This window comes from Galeopterus variegatus, unplaced genomic scaffold (genome assembly GCF_000696425.1).
Source record: "Galeopterus variegatus unplaced genomic scaffold, G_variegatus-3.0.2 Scaffold7534, whole genome shotgun sequence".
Taxonomy (NCBI): Eukaryota; Metazoa; Chordata; class Mammalia; order Dermoptera; family Cynocephalidae; genus Galeopterus; species Galeopterus variegatus.
The window spans coordinates 70,299-88,557 of record NW_007733645.1 but is presented as its reverse complement, the minus strand read 5'-3'; the positions used below and the strand labels follow the sequence as shown (position 1 = coordinate 88,557).

The 18,259-nt window shown below is 36.8% G+C and overlaps 1 protein-coding gene across 1 annotated transcript in view; it reads right to left on the bottom strand.

The window, feature by feature from the left end:
- Positions 1 to 4,420: 4,420 nt before the first annotated feature.
- Positions 4,421 to 18,259, bottom strand: part of LOC103607556 (estrogen receptor-like) — an 80,243-nt gene continuing 66,404 nt past the window's right edge. Inside the window, exon 3 of the mRNA XM_008592050.1 lies at positions 4,421 to 4,797. Within this exon, the coding sequence (XP_008590272.1) occupies positions 4,421 to 4,797 (377 nt within the window). The remainder of the gene's footprint in view (positions 4,798 to 18,259) is intronic.

Below are 18,259 nucleotides of genomic sequence, written 5' to 3'. Positions count from 1 at the left end.
CAAGTGACTCTAACCCAGTCCCAAGTCTCTCATTATAACATGGTTGCAAAGTCCAAACCACAAATCTTACCCTTAAACATGCACATCCGTCACCTCTCCAGGATGTCACCCATACTTCCACGGCATGTTACCTTTTATCACCATGCCATGCCAAAGCAGGCTGGAATACCATGACAGCCTGAGAGCAGGGTCTCTGGTCTGATTGTGGTTGGGGAGTACTGGGGGCCTTGCCAAGTCCCTGGAATCCACAGGAACCTCCTAGAATAGAATGTGTTCCTTAAAGACACTCCCAATTCCCAGATTGAGGTATTGTGCCCTCTCCCTGCTCTCTTGTCCATACCCACTTTAAGTTTCAATGACCCTCACTGAGTGAAACTCACTTGCTGACAGACAACTGAAGCCTGTCAGAGTCCTCAGAGCTCATGTCTGTGCATTCCTCTGGATATGTCTCTGCCCCTCACGAAAGAAAGGTTGGAAGTAGAGTCTCACTGAGGCAGCTGCCAGAGAGATGTCAAGACAGCAGGTAGATTCTGAAGAGAGGTAAAATAAGAGGAAGCCCACAGCCTCAAAGAGCAGTTCTCATATGGAAAAATCAAGTTCTAATGGGGCTCAGAGATTTCTTTAAAAATGAGGAGTTTCAAAAGTCACCTTCTGTATGTTCATGTACTCATTCAAGCACTTCCTGAGCTCAGTTCATTGCTAATTTGAATGATGAGGATGAGTATTAGAGACAGAAAAGCTAATTTTACTGGATTCTTGAAGAACACAGGAGCAGAAGAGGCCTTGAACCTGGCATGGCTCAGACAGCCACGCACCCTCGGAGACGACACAGAAACTTCTGAGAAACCTGAGCTTGGGGCTTGTGGGAGGCATGTTCAGAAAAAGTGGATCTTCTATCCCTCCAGCCAAAACTGGGCAAGGAGGGAACTGGAAGTAAAATGGTGGGGAGTCCGTGCTCCCACAGAAGAGGGGTTTCCTCTAGCGTGGAATGGAGAGGGACTCGGCAGGAAAAGGGAAGGAGAAATGTCACCTCATCTGCCCCTAAAAGAATGAGGAAGTGGGTACATTGGCACGTTCCCAGAAAACCAAGCTCGACTGCCACTCCCTCCACCCCTCTTCCTGGGCCAGCACCTTCAGCGCCAGAGAAAGCGCTGATCTTCACCTCCCGGATCCGTGCCAAGGTCCAGGAGGCTGGCAGGCTTCCAGTTTTCAGTCTTTAAAAGGCAATTAAAAGCCCAGGGCTAGACATCTTTCCAAATATTCATTAAATATATACAACTAGTGCACAAACCTGAAGTATGAAATTGCTTTTGGGGTATTTAAAATTAGGACGAATTTTGGAAAAGGCTTAATTTTTAATAAATCAAAGTGACAATTTGGAAATGCATCTTGAAATTCTGGAAAAAAATCAGATGTACGTCATTAACACTGAACCTAAGAATCAACCACTCAATGATGTAATTGAGGGTGACTGAGAAATTAAAACTACAACTTTTGCAGACTTTTTTTTCTTGTTGACCTTCGGCTAAATGATTTTACATTTATTGACTAGTTTCACCATGTGCGAGATAACAGTAAATTCAGATTTAATAATCTAACCCTTTTAAAACTAAGTTGCCACCCATAGATAGACGATACAACGCCTATTAAAGATTAACAGATCTAGAGCAAAGAGAAAAGCCTTCTCTATAGCGAGGTATCAAAAAGCAGATATAGAGCACGTTTTATAAAAAAGCATCTCTTGTCAGAGCTGGGTAGGCAGTGTTTAGCATTCCTTTAGCTGCTGTTGTTTTTAAATTGCAAAAAGGAAAAAAGTAATTTCTTGGTGTCGTCTTTAGCCAGGGCTAACGTAAGTATGTTATAGACTGAACTTGACTATCACACTTGTACGATGTACTTTATCATGATGCTCTTCACATCTTAATTCTGAGTAAAAAGATACATTAAGTCAAAAAATGTGCCCCAGATGTTAAGAGAAAGGAAAATTCCACTTATAATCAACACATCTGAAAATTCTGGCAACATTCTTAGTACAGAAATACTTCTAGAACTACTAAAACAGCCCAAAGTATTGATTATTAGTATTAAAAGTCATCATTCAAAGTGAAGTGAATTCACAATTTCTGTTATATTGTTAGCCATTCTGAGGATTGTCTAAATGTTGCATGCAGGTTTTTGCATGATATAGCTAATTCTAGGTACTTCTAGAACTGGTTTCCTTGCTATTCTTCATAATAATGATGCTTTCTATTCCCTCTCTTTAAAATTACTACTATTATTATTCTCAAACTATTTCCATGTAAATGTAATATTGTCTATATCAGATTTCCAGTGTGGGCTCTTTTTTTAAATGACAGATGGTATTTGGACATATAAAAGATATAAAAGCCTTACTAAATGTGGCTTTGTCAATTTTTTTGAAAAGCTGGACCCCCATCTTCAGAGTTTCTCCAGAAGACTTTTTTGTTCTTTCATTTTTCATCTTTTTCAAATCAATGAACTATTTTTATTCTGTTTGGTCAGACAAGTAGGCTTTTGATTTACAACAGCTGCAGTCCAATACACACACACACACACACACAATTTCATTTTTGCCTTTATAATTCTTTTTGTAAAAATGATCAAGTAACAAGATATAGCCTGACCCAAGGATTTTTGAGTCATTCAGGTCTTCGAAAGTAACATAATGATGTTAGAGAATGGTTTTGCTACACATCTCATTACCATAAATTTGCTTAGTTCTGGTTTTAACAATGAATGGAATGGCTAAGTACGGGCATAATATTTTCCTTCTTGATTACTGTCTCCATTTTATTCCTAATTTCAGAAGACTATTGCCATGAATTCTTTATACACTAGTAATGTATTTGAACTTAATTCCAGTTGTTTCAAATATTCTTCATATTTTTATAATTATATAAATTTCATGATAGTGATCTACTGATAAATATGAAAAATACATACTTGAGTTTAGCAGTGCTCTGGAACTAATATTGCCAAGATTTTATGAGGGAAGATATATGCTTGCAAGACAATAAAATTTAATAGCAATCAAGAACTGGCTCTCGTGAATAGAACCATTAGATTTTTGTTTGTTTGTTTTTCTTCTCCCAAAGCATAAAAACAAGGCAACAACAGATAAAAAGATTATAAGTAAAAACCTATAGCCATATTACATTTAGATTCCAATATTAATTTATAATGTACCTATTTCACATAAGAATGCTAAAATATGTAGTTGCTCCATAAAATTAATTCCAAAGATGGCTGAGAGTTTTTGTTTGTCAGTTGTACTGACCCCTAAACCCCAAATTTGCCTTTTAATCCCCATGCTTCCATGTAGGCCAGTCTGCACCATCCAAATCACCTAAACACATGCCCTCTAACAAGTGTGGAACACAGGACTGCTGCCTCCTTATTCAAAGGACCACATGTTTACATGTTGATACATGCAAATACATGTAAGATACTCTAAGGTCAGACATATGTTCACTTAACCTATAACATTTCAGTGACCTTTGAAATGCAAAACACAAAACTCCACATTTTGAGTTTTATAAAAACATGCCACACTTCATAGGTAATAATTAATTTCATCTATTAAAAGAAACCAAACAAAAAAATCTCTATCTAAATCCATCATTCATTTGATCTACAAGCCCAGAAAAAAGATTTAACTTCCTCTTGCCTTGATTCATCTACGTTAGCTCCTGAATGGATATGTTGGGGCATGGAGGAGGTCATTTTCTAGTCTTGTTTCCATAATAACTAGAGTTCTTCTCCCTGAACGACAAGAGCAAAGTCAAGTTTTACAGAAACATCAGTTCTGAGAGAATCAACCGAAGGACCAAAGTGTCACTTCAGCCACTGTTACTTTCTACAAGCTTCTCTCAGGGATGAGACCCTAATTATTTTACCTATTATATTTCCTTTTCTCCTAAGTTACTATGGATAAACCAGGTCAGATAAATAACTGGCATTCAGTAAATAAACCTATTATCTCTTTAGTCCATAAAGATCTCAAAAGAAGGGATTTTTAAGGTAAAATTGTTTACTAATAATTGAGGTGTTTTGAAAAAAAAAGTCCTCAATATTAAAAACTTTTGTAAATCATTTAGTGTTAAACATTGCTGACACTGTGAACATATAATATGAAGTACATTTAACATGTAGTGTCCACCCCAAATCTTTTTGGTGAATTAGGTAGGTTAAAAGTAAATAAACTATGTCACATTAAGAATTTTAGTCTTCTCTATTTTTATTTTAAAATATTATTTCCTAATCTCCAGAAGAATTACAGTGTATTTATACCAAACATTAACAAATTCTGATGTAACCTCGAAACCCATTAGATAACAAGCTATTGTGTCTTTTTCTACCACTATTTCTTCCATGACAATTGCAACCAGTTATTGAAAAGTTATTGACTCCGAAAATGAAAGTTGAGCTTAGCATTCTTACCTGGCACCCTCTTTGCCCAGTTGATCATGTGAACCAACTCCCTGTCTGCCAGGTTGGTCAGTAAACCCATCATTGAAGCTTCACTGAAGGGTCTGGTAGGATCGTACTCAGAATAGAGTATGGGGGGCTCAGCATCCAGCAAGGCACTGACCATCTGATCGGCTGTCAGCGATAAGGCTGGGCTGTTCTTCTTAGTGTACTTAATCGAGAGAGGGCTTGGCCAAAAATTGGAAGCTCTCATTTCCCCAGAGGGCCCCATGTCATTTCTGCCTTCCCCATCATCTCTCTGGCGCTTGTGTTTCAACATTCTCCCTCCTCTTCGGTCTTTCCGTATCCCTGAAAACACAGAGGAAAAAGGCTATTAATTTATTTTATTTTCATATGTAAACTTTCATATAAAAACTGTCTTCAAAGTTCATAAACTTTTATTTTATTTTAAAAAATACTTTGGGGCACAGGTGAGCTGATAAGTGATTAACAACTGGCTGTCCAAGAGAAAAAGAAAAAGGCTTTGATTTGTAGCACTTGCCAACTTCCATGGTGTAAATACTGCCACCATAAAAAATTTCAAGACAACTGTCTGACATCAAGTGACTTACAAAACTCCTGAAAATTTAACAGTAGGCTTTTGTGAGCCAGTACAAGCTAGCTGCGATACATCACGAGATTGTGTGTGTGTGTAACATGGCATAAAAAGAACAGAATTATAATAATTAGGTGTGCTTGAAATATGTTTTAGCATCAGAGGTTGCTTCTGCTATGAATATTCTTTTAAAGTAAATTAAAAGGCCATTTTTAAAAGCTTTTAGTAAACATTCTTGGTCACCCAAGTAGTCCTCTTAATGGATGACACTAAAGAAGAACGACTTACCCAAAATGTATGTCACAGCCTCTGGACCCCAGAGGTGCTTGGTAAGTCTGTCACTGCTATTAAGCTGCACCTCATCACCTCAGGAGTTGACCCAATTCCACAAAGTAGTTTACTTCCCCAAAGGTTTACCCAGCTGTGGTTTTCACTGACTAAATTACGGGATGGGGTGGAGAGGGGGGAATCCAATGTTTTTGCTGCGATTCTTTAAGGTTTCAGCTCAGCATCTTAGCCTGAAAAAGGCCATGATGGGGGCTAAAATGTGTCAGCAAAAACAAATATTTTGAAAAGACAAGAATTAACACAAGCTTCCATATTTTTGAAAAAGTTAATCTCTCCAAAATCTGTTGGACAGCAGCAGTTCTTAGATTTATATGAAGGAAATAATTATTTTGGTAAAAAGCAAATACAACTATTTTTAATATTAAAGACATGAGAAGTAAACATTCTTTATAACATATCACCTCTTCTATCACTTTGTAAAAAAATGAGTAACTAGTGTGAGAACTTTTTCCCATTTTGTTCTAATTTGTCAAGGGTCTCGGAAAAAATGTGTGGCTGTGAATTTTATACATTTATGTAACTTTTATTCTTGTAGGTCTAGATTAGATATATTAAATGACACTAAAGAATACAAGAGCCATTGACCATTCCTATTTGCTCAGTATTAAAGTGAGCATTTCTCTTCAAATCAAAACCACATTGAGATATCATCTTACCCCAGTCAGACTGGCTAGTATCAAATAGACTGCGAATAATAAATGCTGGCAAGGGTGTGGAGAAAAGGGAACTGCTCTACATTGTTTGTGGGATTGTAAATTAGAACAGCCATTATGGAAAACAGTATGGAGGTTTCTCAAACAACTGCAGATTGAACTACCATATGATGCAGCAATCCCACTTCTGCATTTATACCCAAAGGAATTGAAATCATCACGTAGAAGGGAGACCTGCACTCCCATGTTTATCACAGCTCTATTTACAATAGCCAAGAGAGAGAACCAACCTAAATGTCCATCAATGAATGACTGGATAAGGAAAATGTGGTATATATACAGAATGGAATACTACTCAGTTATAAAAAAGAATGAAATTCTGCCATTTGCAACAACATGGATGAGCTTGGAGAAAATCATGTTACGTGAAATAAGCCAGGCACAGAAAGAGAAATATTGCATGTTCTCACTCATAAGTGAGAGCTAAGAAACAAAGAATGAAAGAAAAACCATAATAAAACGTTGAACTTTCAAAAGGTGAGAATAGACCTATAGTTACTAGAGGTGTGAAAGGGGGTGAGGGGGGAGGGAGAGACAGTAATTGGAAAAGAACCACACAAAAAGTAATTACAGTTTATAATGATTAACATGCTAATAATATTGATTTGATCATCACAGACTGTACACAAATACTGATAGTCAACTCTGTACCCCATAAATATGTATAAATAAAAATAATAAATATCTTAAAAATTAAATTAAATTGAATTAAAAACAAGCATGTCTCAGAACTCTTGGAATAATTAATAATAAGAATAGTAAAAATTATTATTATCATGAATACGCATCGAGCCCTTACCATGTGTTTTAAGCACTTTGCATACACCTCACACAGAAGCATGTTGGAACTAATTTGTAAGGATCTTGTAAATCCCAGGTCTGATATAAAGTTTCGTTTTCTTTTCAGTTAAACAGAGATTTTTAATTTTATCCGTTATGTAGATACAAAGTTGACAAGTTTAGGGACAGCTAGAAGTAAAAGATGAGAACAGTGGTACCTGAGCAGCCATTGTCCTTAGGCGGGCATTTTAACCATTTCATTGCCAGATGTGCTGAGATTGTAATATCTGAATTAAGGGAGATGATAATCCCACTCTACTGTCAGTTTATCACAACACCCCTGAACCATCACACCCGGTGCTGGTTGCTGTATACATAAGAAAAATAAATCTATTCAGATTAGAATAACTAGAATGCTGAGAACTGAAATCAGGGTACATGGAGAACAAGTGAGAAACAAAGAGGGGTTAGCCTACAAAAGGAAGACTTAGAGGAAACATGAGCATCGCCCTTGGACGGGCTCTACTGTATAAGACGCGTTCAACTTGTTCTTTACAGCAAGAAGCCAAAATAGAAGCCGTGTGTGGAAACTACAGGTAGTTAGTTACAGTTCAATACAGGAATGCGGTCTATAATAGTCAGAGCTGACTACAAAGATAGAAGCTGCCACCGCAGGAAACTGGAGGCTTCCAAGAATAGGCCAGACGAAGACTTTACAGGCATGTCCCCAAAGGGATTCAATTACCCAGAAAGCATCTGCCCTAGGTGACCTCAGTAGACCTTCCAGTGCTGAGACTGTATGACTCTATGATCTTCCATTTGAAATGTAAAAACCTAGAAACAGTAGCCTTAGAATGAAAACCATGAAAAGAAGATGGACACAAAGAATTCCTTTAGGTTCACATTTCTCGGGAAATTCTGAGGTCAGAACTTTGAAAGGATAAGTCCCGATTGGTACTTACATACTCTGAGAAGAAACTGGAGTAAAAAAAAAAAAAATGTATTTTTCTTTGGTATTAGACAGTGTATTACTCCAATACTATTTATTCCCCTGCTCTACAACTTTAGAAAGAGTTTGAGAATGTGAAGAGACCTCACCAGAAAGCTACAGCAATGTTTTAAAATCTTTTCGTATCAGATCTATGTGGAAAAATAAAAAAGCAAGTGACTTGTCTAAAAAAGGGTGAAATCAGGAGTTATCTGATTACAACTGCATACAAGCATTTTATCTTTTAAAAATAAACCACTTTAAAAATAAAGTTTATGCTTCTATTATAAATGTAATTTATCTTCATTACAAGTACATAGAAGGTTAATGAAACAAATCATAGTATTACCACCCACTTTAAAAGGTCCCAGCAGTCACACTACAAACTGATTTCCAGCAGAAGAATTTTAGCAACAATTCGAGCACTAGTGATGGCAGCTATAAAAGTATATTTTATCAAAGTATTTATTTGATACATTCAACATATATTCACAGAAGATAGAGTGGGAAACAAAGATCATGTTTTCAGCTTGTAAAGACATTGATTAAAAGTTATTCAGTATTCGTTGGATGAACTAATGAATGAATGAACCACCAAAAGCACAATGGAAAGCAGAAAATGATTCGAGAAGGAGGAAATAAAGAAAGCTTTCCTAAGAGAGGAAGTTTCATTTGAGCCAAATCATGAAATTTCCCTTCCTAGAGGAATTTACAAGTAGACTACTCAGGTGGTTTAGTTGCAGTACTACTTAAAGTAGAAGTTGAACCACCACGTCCATTTGATTCACAATATATGATTCAGGTTGTTGAACACAAGAAAAAATGGCCACAGGTTTGGGATGTGGAACAATAAAATATAACTGGAAAGATGAGGAGAGAGTTGACCATTCATAAAATCATCAAACACTCAAATAGGGAACAGGAGATTCAGTTAGCAGTAATAAATATTTTCTACAACTTACCCCAAATGTACTATATTTTTCAAGTGCCAAAGTACCTACAAAATATACAAATGAAATGAGAATATAAAATTATACATAGTACATGGCCAACTGCATGTGATAGGATTCCAGGGCATGGCTCAATGAGGAAGGAATTCTTTTCTACTTGGAAGTAGCAGTGATACACACTACTGATGAAAATACTGTACAAATATTTTATAGTAGCTTTAAAAAATCTAACTAGAATTGAGTAGAAGAAGGTGAAAAATGACCCATTTTCTATTTTTATTTTACCCTAGGTTAAGTGAGAACTGATACCAGAACCAGTGATTATAGGCTGCATCACTAGGAAACATACAGCTCGCCTTAATTATACAGAGTAGTGGGACATAGCACGGATCATTGCCATACAAAGATAAAATTAAAAACTCGTTCTCTTCTCCCTACAGAGAAATGTCCCAAGACATTTTCCAGAGTTAGGTGGAGAGCAGTAACATAAAGTGATACATATTTTACTGAAGTTCACCTTCCTTTGTCTAACTTTTAACTACCAGAGGAAAAGACCAAACTATGAGTTCATAAAGCAGAGGGGTGGGCCAACAATTAATTTAGACCGTGCAAATATTTAAACAGGCAGCCTCTTCACAGTCAAGAAGTTATTTGTAACAAATAGAATTTGGGTTTGTAATGCCACACAAACTAGATGAATATGCCATTTTTGAGGATGGTTGAGCAATACACTAAACAGCACAATACAGGTGTCGTGCACTGGTGTGCAAGGGCACATGCTTGACTAGCTTTCAAGGAAAGCAGAGGGGTGGGCCAACAATTAATTTAGACCGTGCAAATATTTAAACAGGCAGCCTCTTCACAGTCAAGAAGTTATTTGTAACAAATAGAATTTGGGTTTTTAATGCCACACAAACTAGATGAATATGCCATTTTCGAGGATGGTTGAGCAATACACTAAACAGCACAATACAGGTGTCGTGCACTGGTGTGCAAGGGCACATGCTTGACTAGCTTTCAAGGTGTGTCACTGATGGAACAATACTTATATCAAAGCAAATGTCTTTATACTCCCTTTCTAAAATGTTAGGCTTAACAATTATTCGAGGATTTTCCTAACCAGTCTCCGGGTTTTATATAAGAGATTGAGAAACCAAAGTCTTTTTCATCCAGCAAGCCCACCATAAATGTGAAATGCCACCAGTTTGAATTTCCTCTTCTTGGCTTAAGGCAACGTAACAATTATTCGAGGATTTTCCTAACCAGTCTCCGGGTTTTATATAAGAGATTGAGAAACCGAAGTCTTTTTCATCCAGCAAGCCCACCATAAATGTGAAATGCCACCAGTTTGAATTTCCTCTTCTTGGCTTAAGGCAACACTCATGTCCTCATCACATTGTTGTCAGGACTTAGAGAGGCCGAGTATAGAACCTCCACTTTGTAGCACTCAATGTGGATTTGAGTGATTCTAATCCACCCTAGGAGGTGTTAGAACGTATTAAGCAATAAGTACAGGCAACTGGAATGAGAAGAGAAAGGAGTGAGATGGTGCACAGGGCACTCTCTAGGGAAGGTGAGCCCTAAGGAATCTCTTCAAGGCTGCTGGGGGTTTGGGAGGAAAGCTGAAAGGTGGTCCACAGGCTGAGTCCTGGAAAGGAGGAAGTGGCTGAAGACATAGCAGCTGCTTAAACAATTATGTCCTGGTCCTAAAATAAAAAGATCTGTCCTAATGAGTCCATTAGAAAGACTACTTCTAATTACTTTAGAGTTTCTTAAATCACTCCTTTTTTCATTCTTTAAATTCTTTGGATTGACAATTGTATGTCAGGAAAAGTATTCATTAATGTATGTCAGGAAAAGTATTCATTGAATTATATCCTTCTAATGCATTCTATTTTCTAAATTTTTTTTATTGAAATGATCTTTTTTCTTCTTAATACCCTATGCTTCTGGAAAAAAAATAGTATAATATCAGCAAAGTTATTTTTCCAGTTTCCTACGACTACTTTAATGTGTAATTAAGTATTCCAAACATTTGCATAATCACCTTTCTTTTGTTTCTCAGTAATTCCACGTATTCATGAGGTATTAAAAAGCCAGACAAAGAAATACACTAAAAGCTTTTCAATTCAACATGTTGAAGAAAACAGAAGTACTGATTAGCTAAGAATTAAATAAAGATAAAAACTAATAAAATTTTTTCCAAAGAGACTTCCCTGCATCAATTCTAATGCCATCTCTTCAAACACTCGAATGCATCCTATAAGGTAAGTAAGTATTGTTATTGTGCCCCATTTAATAGAGAAAGAAGGTTGGATTAACTATCATGCCCAAGGTCATACCAAGGGCAGCATAGGGATTTCAACTGAGGTCCATATGATTCCAAAGCCTGTCTTCCACAATATTATTGATTGTAAAGGCTCTATAAGAGCATTATATTATGCTATATTAAGAAATCATGTAATTATTGAATATTATCATTAATACTGTCACAGCCTCTAAGTACATCAGGTTGAGGAACTACATATTATTTAAAGCCACTTAACGTTCTTTCCTTCCCTCCTTTCACATCCAAAAAGTCATCACAACCTCCTGAGCATTTCCTCACCTGTCTCCGCCTTCAGCCCCCTTTCGATGCTCACTGCCACCATCCTTGTTCATACCCTTACCCCTTCTTGCCAGGATCATTGAAGCAGCTTGTCACCTTGCCTACCTTGGTCTCCCCTCCAATCCAATTAACTGGTGATTGGCTAATCTCCATTATGCATCCATTTTATTCAGTTATTGTCCATCTAAATGCCTCCTGACTGCCTTAGCCTTCAGCACGAGGGGTTTAACTAAGAGCTGAAGACACTTGACAGTTCTCTAGGGATATCAGAGGTGGTGCTCTTGGGGTTTCTGGTCAGCCATCTCCCCGGAATGATCTAAAGCAGTTATGGTTATACTAAGGGCCTTCAAATAGTTCATGGAAAGACTCGTATTATCGTTTAATTCCATTTTTCCACAAACTTTTTGAAGTACCCTAGTATGTATGTGTATACATGTATATATATGTATGTGTGTGTGTGCATGTGTGTGTGTGTGTGTGTGTGTGTGTGTGTCTTGCATTGGGATTAAGGGAAGAACTTATTTTAAATGAGATTTACAAGTTTTATCTTAAATTTAAAAAGCCACTGATAAACTCAAAATCAAACTCTAAATTAAGATTCATAAATTATCACAAATAGCCCCAAAGTACTTTTCAATCCTATCTTCACAAATCCCTTCCACAAACCTTTATTTTTTGATGGAACAGGGTTTGGCCTGTGCCCCTTTTTTACAATACTTTCCAACACCACCACCTTGCTCTCTTTCCACCCCTCTTCTTGTGTTGGCCTTGAAAACCCTATAAGGTCCCATTTCATCTATACTCGATCTTCCACCCCAGCCCAGTCTAGTGGTTCCACCTCCTCCGTTCTCATAGCTTTCCTTTCCTGTGCCATTCACTGGGCCACTACTCGGTGCCACCTTCCATGTCTAGCTGCACCTGGGCTCCTCCTCCTTGCTGGGGCTGCAACTCCTCTCCAGGCAGGAGGCTGGAGCAACCACAGTGCTCACCTCACTTGCTTTCCCTCTCCCAAGAAACAGTGTCTCACACTGTTTGATGTCCACGGTTTAAGAGCAGTTGTCTCATATATTTTATCCAGTTTTTAGTGGTTTGCTTGTTTTAGATTTCTGGTGGGAGGGTAAATCTAGGCCAGAAGTAGACGTTCCCAATAATTATTTTGGTCATTAGTTTTAACAAAATCCCTTTTCCTCATCTTGTGTCTATTAACAAACAGCCAATTTGAAAAATCCCCCATTTCTTCTTCTAGAATTTTATTAGCACGGATCTTATTAGAATTTCCTTTTCCTCTCCCATAAAGTGTAATGAGCAAAGAAAATTTTGTACCCAATTCAGAAAAATTGGGGAGGGAATAAGTAAAGTTGATTTTTAGTAAGTGAAGGGTCCCCGTTTCACCTCCCCATAACCTCACCCTTCTCTGAGTGGCAAATTCAGGAGCCTCATTGTCTTCAACCTGCTCTCTCCATTCCCTGACATGATGTTCACTGTATCCACGTGGCAATTCCTGTCCTCCTCACCTACTAACCGTGAGAACATTTCCATCTTCATTCATCTGATCATGCGTTCTCATCCAGATTACAATGGTTTGTAGGGAAGGCTGCTATCCAGCCCTTTACGGCTGAACTTGGGGAGGCAGCACAGTCCCAGCGACCCCAGATCTCTCCAGAGGCACACAGCCCTTGGGACGCTCCTCAAGTTCCACCACACGAACGGAATGCTTCTATTACTCCATGGGGAGATTTACCCTCTGTGTAGCAGCAGGTTCCTAAAGCAAGTTGGAAAAGGCATATCCCATTTTATATTACATAATGAAAAAAAGGCACAGATTGACATTACTGAACTGTACTAGGATTTGAATAAATCCCAAAGTAAGAATCTTGCATTCTCCAGGAGTTCAGAATCACTACAAAGCAGCTAACACTATAGAAACTTAGAAAAACTGAGAACCACTGGGAGATTTTATCATTTGGTCGCGTACTTCAAACTGATCTGTTATTTATAGGGTATTGTTCAAAATTTACTGAGATGTATAATTTCATTAACTAATTGGTGTAATGGGAAATTGTTAATTCTTGGTTTCCTGGTATCTCAATTGCCTTCCTACATTTGGCAAATGTCCTAGTGCATGAGCTGGTTGGTAATGTCAGGACTCGCCTTTCACTACAAAAGCCACAATGACAATTGCTGCTTTCCACAGCTCTAGACCTGAGGATGAGGTAGGTGGCCTGGGTGTCACCCACAGAAGCTTCCCCCTAAGACACAGAACAACTCAGCCTGCTGCCCTGTAATGGGTGCAGTGCCAGGCCATCCCCAAAGCATCACACCAGCAAAGGTGTTGGCCACCATGCTTCTCTTGATGTCCACCTGTTTTCCAAGCCTGGTATCTTCAGTCTTCACATAAAATCTGTTACCTAACTCAAATCTCTTCGATAAATTCTTCTTCTGCTTAACTGAGGGCCAGTTCGTCTTGCTCACAGTCAATAATAATAGTAAGAGCAGCTAACATTTATTGAACACTTGCTATATGCCAGGTGCTCATCTGAACACTTCATTTAAATCACATCATTTAATTTTCAAAATCTCAGCATAAGTTAGGGACTATTAGTATTCCTTTCTACGGCCAAGGAAACCGAAACATAGTGATGGGATTTGAACCCAGGCAGAGCCCACAATCTTAATTACCATGACATGGCTGCCTCAGAAAACACTGACAGGTACAATTTGTACAAACCTACATGCATTGTTAATCAGCTTAAATAGTTTACACTCTGTGTTTCTGTTTTTACATCTGGGGCCTAGAATCCTTGGAGGGCAAACTATTTTTTAGGACAGTGCCTCTATTGACCCATGATGATTCCTTGAACGATCAACGAAAACATTTCTTATTAAAAACTCCAAATTATACAAATCCATGTCTAAATTTTTTTTAAAAAAATGATTTTCCTGTTGGTGCATTTGTATATGAAAATTGTTTTTCTATTATTAATAGATCCTAGTGTTTGAATATCAGATGCATTAAGATAGACTATTTTCCCCAAATGGAACAAATGGGCTAAAACTGACATTAATCCCCTGCCAAAATTAGTTCTCAAAGTCGTCTTCATCATGATTTTTCTACGGTGCCACAACTGATTGAGAATGGATAAAAGAGCCCCTCGGGCTTGAAAGAATGTCATGTATCACTTATGCGAAATGTACACACACTCACATAAACTGTACACTTTGTAGTTTTAATTTTATTCACATGACAAAAATTACTGAAAGTCAGACAGTGCTCTAGGGTAAAAAAAAATAAAGTCCCTACTCTCACAATATTCCTATTTTTGTGAGGAAGATAGGTGATAAACAAATAAATATATAACGTCAGGTAATAATAACAGCCAGGAAGAAAAACGAAGTGGAAAGAAGATGGTGAGGATGTTTAGATCATGGAGTCCTTCTTTGAGGTGTAGAGACCAGAACAAAGAAAGGAGAGCAGTCAGCCTTGCTCTAGGAAGAAGGAGCAGTACACAAATGCTGACAATGGGAAGGACATGTGCCTAAAGGGTGCAAGGGACAGCTGCAGATCAGGAGGATTATGAGCCAGGAAGGAGTAAGGCAAACGGAGCCAGTCCCACAGGGCCGTGCAGGCTCTGGGGAGGATTTTGCATTGTATTCTGAGGGTGATGAGAAGAAATTGCTTTTGAGCAGAGCAGGATTGATACTTTTGAAAAGATGACTCTGGCTCTTTGGGGGAGAACTTAAAGGCAAGAGTGAAAGCTGCAAAATAAGTTAAGAAGCCACTACAGTTGTCTAGGTAAAAGATAACAGGGGCTTACATTGCCCTAATGTGATATAGCAAGTAGATAAGAGAAATGAATGACAGCTATGTCAAGAGGGACAGGAAAGAAGAACTGGGAATACTATATGATAAAATACCTGTACTCCATGCAAAGTGAAATAGCATTAGTGGAGGAGTACTTAGATTAGTTAAAAATGCATACTGCAGGGATACCACTCAAAAACATTTTAAAGAAGTATAATTGATACTTTAAGTAGGTAAAATGGAATTATATAAAACCAGAGGAGGCCAAAAAGGAAGGCTCCAGCAATAAATATGAAATAGTTATAAACATGGTTGACATTAATCCAGATATATCAATAATCACTTTAAATCTAAATGGTCTAAATATACCAATTAAAAGATAGAAATTGTCATGGTAGATTAAAAAACAAGGCTGAACTGCCCAAAAAGGAAGGCTCCAGCAATAAATATGAAATAGTTATAAACATGGTTGACATTAATCCAAATATATCAATAATCACTTTAAATCTAAATGGTCTAAATATACCAATTAAAAGATAGAAATTGTCATGGTAGATTTAAAAACAAGGCTGAACTGTATGTCATCTACAAGAAACTCACTTTAAATATAAAGACTCAGATATGTGAAAAGAAAAGGGATGGAGAAATATAAACCATGCTAATGTTAATCAAAATAAAGTGAAGTAGCTATATTAATTTCAGGCAAAGCAGACTGCAGAAAAAGGAAAATTATCAGGGATAAAGAGTAGGATTACATAATGGTAAAAGGGTTAATTCTCTAAAAAGATTTAATAGTAGCAAATGTGTGTGTTCCTAACAATAATGCATCAAAATATGAAGGTACTCCAAAAAGTTCATGAAAAAATAGAATCAAAAGATAGCACAAATCTTTCCATGAACTTTTTGAAATACTTTCATATACAAGGCAAAATGATTAGAACTTAAAAGGGACATAAACAAACCCACAATTATAGTTTAAAGATTCATCATTTCCGTGGCAATAATAGATAGTTCAAGCAGGCAGAAAATCAGTAAGAACAGCGTTGACCTGAACAACACTATTACTCAAATTAATCTAATTGATATTTAGAGAATAATCTATCAAACAACAGCTGAATACACATTTTTCTAAAGCTATGATGAAACATTCATCAGTACATATTCTGGGCCATAGAACACTCTTAACCAATTTAAAGGAATAGAAATCATACAAAGAATAGAAATCATACAGAATGGAAATAAACCAGAAATCAGTAACAGAAAGATAGTTGGAAAAGTCTCAAATATTTGAAGGTTAAACAACACACTTCTAAATAACATATGAGCCAAAAAAGAAGTCTCAAGAGAAATTTTAAAATAATTTGAACTAAGTAAAAATGAAAATAAAACTATTAAAACTGCAGGATGCAGGAAAAGCAATGCTTAGAGGAAAATTTATAGCATTAAATGAATATATCAGATAAGAAGAAAAATATAATATTAATAACCTAAGCTTCCCCCTTAGGAAACCAGAGAAAAAAGACTAGATAAGCCCAAAGCAAGCAGAAGATAAAAAATAATAATTAGAACAGAAATCAATAAAATTAAAAACAGGAACACAATCAAAAAAGTAAATGAAATAAAAAGTAGTTCTTTAAAAGTATCAATAAAAATAATAAACTTCTATCCTGGCTAATTTTAAAAAAAGAAAGAGAAAACATAAATTACCAAAATCATAAATGAAAGAGGAGTCAGCACTACTGGTCTCATAGATATTAAAAGGATAATAAGGGAATACTATGAACAACTCTATGCCCACAAACTTGATAATTGAGATGAAATAGCAATCCCTTGAAAGAAACACACTACCAAAACTCACACAAGGAGAAACAGATACCCTATATCTATTAAATAAATTTAATCAATAATAACCTTCCAAGAAAGGAATCACTAGACCTAGGTTGTCTAAGAATTATTTCTAACAAATATTTAAGAAAGATATCATAACAATGCTCTACAATCTCAGAAAACAGAAGCAGGGGAAATACTTCCTAACTCATTCTATGAGTCCAGCATTACCCTAATACCAAAATCATATGAAGACATTACAAGAAAGAAAAATCATAAACCAATATCTTTCATGACCATTGGCACAAAATATCAACACAATGACAGCAAGTCAAACCTAAGAGTTTATAAAAGAAATTATATACCATGATCAAATAGGATTAATTCCAGGTGTGTAAGACAAATTCAACATTTGAAAATAAATCAATGTAATGCACCTTATTAACAGAGAAAACAGGAAAAGTCATTTGATCATAGCACTTGACACAGAAAAAGTATATGATAAAATTCAAGAACTATTCTTGACAAAAACTCTCAGCAAACTACAAGTAAAAAGGATCTTTCTCAATTTCATAAAAGACATGGAAAAACCTATAGATAACAACATCCTTGATGGTAAAAAACTGGACACTTTTCCCCTAAAATCAGCATAAGGCAAAGATGTCTTTTCTCATTTCTCCTATTAAACATTACACTTTTAATCCTAGAAAGTGCAATAAAATAAGAAAAGGAAATAAAAGATATAGAGATTGGGAGGAAAGAAATAAAACTGTCTCTATTCACAGATGGCATGATTGTTTATGCAGAAAATTGCAATGAATCAACAAAAAAACTCCCCTGGAACTAATAAATAATTATACCAAGATTATAAGATACAAGGTTAATATACAAAAACCAATTGCTTTCCTATATATCAACAATGAACAATTGAAATTTGAAATTTAAAAAATAACACCATTAATAATAGTATATGAAGTACTAAGATAAATTAACAACATATGGGGCCGGCCCGGTGGCGCACCGGAGAGTGCACCGCTTGGGAGCGCGGCGGCGCTCCCGCTGAGGGTTCGGATCCCATGTGGAGACCGGTTCCCGCTCACTGGCTGAGCGTGGTGCGGACGCAACACCGAGGGTTGCAATCCCATTGCCAGTCCCCGGTATGGGCGCGACACCGAGGGTTGCAATCCCGTTACCAGTCA